Here is a 4,256-nt window from a genome sequence, read left to right on the forward strand (position 1 = left end):
GTGTATACATCGGCACCTGTAAGACACCATCAAGGATGGGGGTGGTAATCTGCATATCTGTCATCCTATCCAGAAACTTTGCAATCTGCTTGTCTTCAGTTGACTTCACAAACCATTCTGGAAATGGCAGCTTCGGGTTGACAGGTGAAGCAGATTGATGATGGATCATTAGGAGCAATAACTGCTGGTGTAGAAGAACTAGGCTGTGCAGCAGAAATAGTGGACTGTTGAGGTCCCTGCGGAGAAGGTATTGGGCCGGCTAGGGTAGAAGGCAGGTGGTACATACAACGCTGGCATTGGGAAAGAGGGTCGGTTGTAGTCTTACCACTCCGACTAGTAAAGGCTCCACGTGGGTGAACTTCAGGTTGAGGTGGAAGTCTCCCTTGTAGATGGTTGTGAGGCTACCATACGAGTGGTCAATGTTTGCATAGAAGAATCCTTACACCCAATATTGTCACTCCTTTTAGAATACCTGTCTACACCTACATCAGCAAGATGTAGTTTTATTAAGTCGGCTTCCATTCCTTATTCGGAAGGCGTTGGATACTTGATATACGCTATGCTATGTACTCGGCCCACCATTGCGCATGCTGTTTTAGGAAGCATATTTTGATCCTTATTCAGGGAAAGCTCATATCCATCAAAAACCAATCGAAGTCCAGCTTTATCCCGAGCATCCGTTGTTTGTCCCGATTGAAGATCCGACACGACACCCTCTCTTGCATCTCCGACTTCCTAACCAGATCCGTTTACCCCTGCTTGAAAAAGTGTTTCCATTCGTAGTTCGGGGTTTCCTAGTCCCAGGTTTATTCGTAACCGGCTCCCTATCCAGGTCTTCCTCCTCAACAGCTATCTTTGTTTGACGGTGTTCGTTGCCAATGCAATAGTAATATATGTTTGCTTTCTTCCTGTTCGCATATCCATATCGAAAACTCTTCTTTCGTAGGCACATTTACTTCAATTCAACTACTTCATTGATTCATCAATTTGAGGAAATTCCAAAATACCTTGCTCGCCTTCGCAACTGCCTTCTTTTCTGTGCCTTCCTAGTTTGCCAACCCTATGTTTGATTGCGAGTTCCGGCGGCGTGAGTACCTGGACGGACAAGGGGTTCCTTTTCGATTTCCATTTTAGAGCTTCTCTCTAGTTCGAATATATAGAACTTCCTTCTTAGAAATGGAATACCTTCACCTTAGAAGGGTGTTCTTCCTACTAGTGAAACCAGATCTGCCTTTTTCGGCTAAGCCGATTCCAATGATCGGACGGACAATACTTGCTTAAACCTAGCACCCTGTTGCCTTGCTTTTCCTCCAGCCGTACCTGCCTCGCCGCTCGTGATACCCAGGAAGGGCATCCCTCACTTCCCAGATTGTCTCGCACTTCTTTTGTCACTAGCACACACTGACCGAGATGCAAACGACTAACAAACTGGATTCGAAGCCACCTGTCGTAATAGTACCTGCGGGTTCTTTCTGTGGAGCCTTCAAATGCAATAGCTAGCTGCCCAACGGCCAATGCCACAGGCAAATCTCCATTTTCCAACTTATACAACTCTTTGGGGTCCAAAGATACTCGCCATTGCAACTTAATAAATAGGACCGGTGGGATCGCCTTCAACAGATATATCGGTTTCACTACTTTCGTACCCTTTGTTTTGGTCATGTGGATGACCCGCAGACCGTAGATAAGATGGATACCCACGTATTGCCTTCAATGAAGAGAGTTTTACCAAGGACCCTTAGACAGATATGGGGGACAGACAAGAGGTATGCAACCTGCTGAATATTGTCACCAAATCGCTCACTGACAAATACTTGGGGCTCCCCTCCCTGGTAGGAGTGGATAGGAGCGACTGCTTCCAACACTTAATTGAGAGAGTTTGCACTCGGATTAATGGCTGCAAAGAGGAAGGGCTAATTGGCTCCGCCATGGAGACCGAAATACGAGCTTCTTTCATCACATCATTTTGCAACGGAGAAAAAAGAAGAACATAATAAAGTTTCTGAATGACTCAAACGGCAACAGGATCGAAGGTAATGACCAGTTAGCATCTCTGGTACTAGGTTACTTTGAGGGACTGTTCACCTCAGAAGTCCTAGCTCCCGACCCTGGGCTACTGGGGAAAGTAAACAGGCGAGTAACTGAAGAAATGAACGCAAGCCTCTTGGCTCCGTTCACGGCAGATGAAGTAAAGGCAGCACTCTGAATTCAATTGAGAGTTAGGTACAGATTAAAACGGAATTCACTCACTTCTATTCTCTTTTCTTAAGTATAAGAGGGATAAGTACTTATTCCTGGCCGACGGTATCATTGCTGCTCCCCGCCTAATGCGGATCATTGTGCAATGCTTATGTGAAATCTCCATCCAAAGCTTCTTCGTTTCGTTAGAAAAACCAACGCTGACGTCAAGATCAGTCTCCTTTCCTTTCAAAAGTGAGCGAGCAGAGCTGAAAAAGATGGAGTTACCTGGAGATGAACAAATTTGATTTAATAACACAAACAGTACAAAGCGTCTCTCACGTCCATTCTTTTATTTTTGATTTTTCCCAACCTGCGTTGGATCCGCAGCTTGTGAACCGGCTTTTGGAAGGGGTGGAGGCACCTACCTCGAAAGATGGGGACCTCCTTTTAAAAATGTATGGAATTGCGCCCGGAAATGCACAGGCTTTGCTTTTTGAAATCACAAAAATGGTAGAATTATACATGCGGCAGGCATCAATGGCTTTGCCACCTGCATACGATGTTACCTGGTTTTGTGACCAGTTTCTGGGCGTGGATCCTGCTGAGAGTCTAAGGAAGACTTCCGTAGATTTACATTTCAAGGGGCGCGAAAGCTTCACTTGGAACGCGGGCTTTGTTAATTTTTATAACGAAATATGGAGGGACGAAAACTCCCCGCCGGGTAGCGCTGTAAGTGCTCCGAATCCGCTTTTTTTGGAAAACCCATTGGATCAATTTGCCATTTACCCAATAATTGATCTTCATGTGGGCAAATTTTATTTTACATTTACAAATGCAGTCTTGTATATGCTTCTCACTGTCGTTTTGGTCGTTTTTCTGTTTTTTGTTGTTACGAAAAAGGGAGGTGGAAAGTCAGTGCCAAATGCATGGCAATCCTTGGTCGAGCTTATTTATGATTTCGTGCTGAACCTGGTAAACGAACAAATAGGTGGTCTTTCCGGAAATGTGAAACAAAAGTTTTTCCCTCGCATCTCGGTCACTTTTACTTTTTCGTTATTTCGTAATCCCCAGGGTATGATACCCTTTAGCTTCACAGTGACAAGTCATTTTCTCATTACTTTGGCTCTTTCATTTTCCATTTTTATAGGCATTACGATCATTGGATTTCAAAGACATGGGCTTCATTTTTTTAGCTTCTTATTACCTGCAGGAGTCCCACTGCCGTTAGCACCTTTCTTAGTACTCCTTGAGCTAATCTCTTATTGTTTTCGTGCATTAAGCTTAGGAATACGTTTATTTGCTAATATGATGGCCGGTCATAGTTTAGTAAAGATTTTAAGTGGGTTTGCTTGGACTATGCTATTTCTGAATAATATTTTCTATTTCATAGGAGATCTTGGTCCCTTATTTATAGTTCTAGCATTAACCGGTCTGGAATTAGGTGTAGCTATATCACAAGCTCATGTTTCTACGATCTCAATTTGTATTTACTTGAATGATGCTACAAATCTCCATCAAAATGAGTCATTTCATAATTGAATAAAAACGAGGAGCCGAAGATTCTAGGGGGCTACAACTGCGCTTTTGCAGCACTGAACATGGTTCCGGGTACTCAAGATATTGCGTTTGTGTTTGGAGAGGTGTAGATTGTAGATTCCAGCCGAGAAGACCAGGAAAAGATAAGGATAAAGAATGTCATATATCTCAGGAGCTAGATCACTTCCCGATGAACAAGTCAGAATTGCCTCAACAAAAATGGATGGAATTGGACCGAAAAAAGCCATTCAGCTTCGTTATCGATTAGGTATCAGTGGGAACATCAAGATGAATGAGTTAACTAAGTATCAGATCGACCAAATTGAACAAATGATAGCTCAAGATCATGTTGTTCATTGGGAATTGAAGAGGGGAGAACGAGCAGACATCGAACGATTAATTTCTATTTCTCGTTATCGTGGAATTCGTCATCAAGATGGATCGCCCTTACGCGGTCAACGAACTCATACTAATGCAAGGACTGCTCGCAAGCAAATTCGGAAATGAAAGAAGGCTACCGAAAGAACAAGCAACGGATT

The 4,256-nt window shown here is 43.5% G+C and overlaps 1 protein-coding gene across 1 annotated transcript; it reads left to right on the forward strand.

Moving 5' to 3' along the window:
- Window positions 1–2,718: 2,718 nt before the first annotated feature.
- LOC125519533 (ATP synthase subunit a-like) lies at window positions 2,719–3,736 on the forward strand. Its single transcript, XM_048684315.1, has one exon. It carries the CDS (start codon window positions 2,719–2,721, stop codon window positions 3,718–3,720), a length of 1,002 nt encoding a protein of 333 aa, XP_048540272.1. The 3' UTR covers window positions 3,721–3,736.
- The last annotated feature ends 520 nt before the right edge of the window (window positions 3,737–4,256 follow it).

Source organism: Triticum urartu, chromosome 7 (genome assembly GCF_003073215.2).
Source record: "Triticum urartu cultivar G1812 chromosome 7, Tu2.1, whole genome shotgun sequence".
Classification (NCBI taxonomy): Eukaryota; Viridiplantae; Streptophyta; class Magnoliopsida; order Poales; family Poaceae; genus Triticum; species Triticum urartu.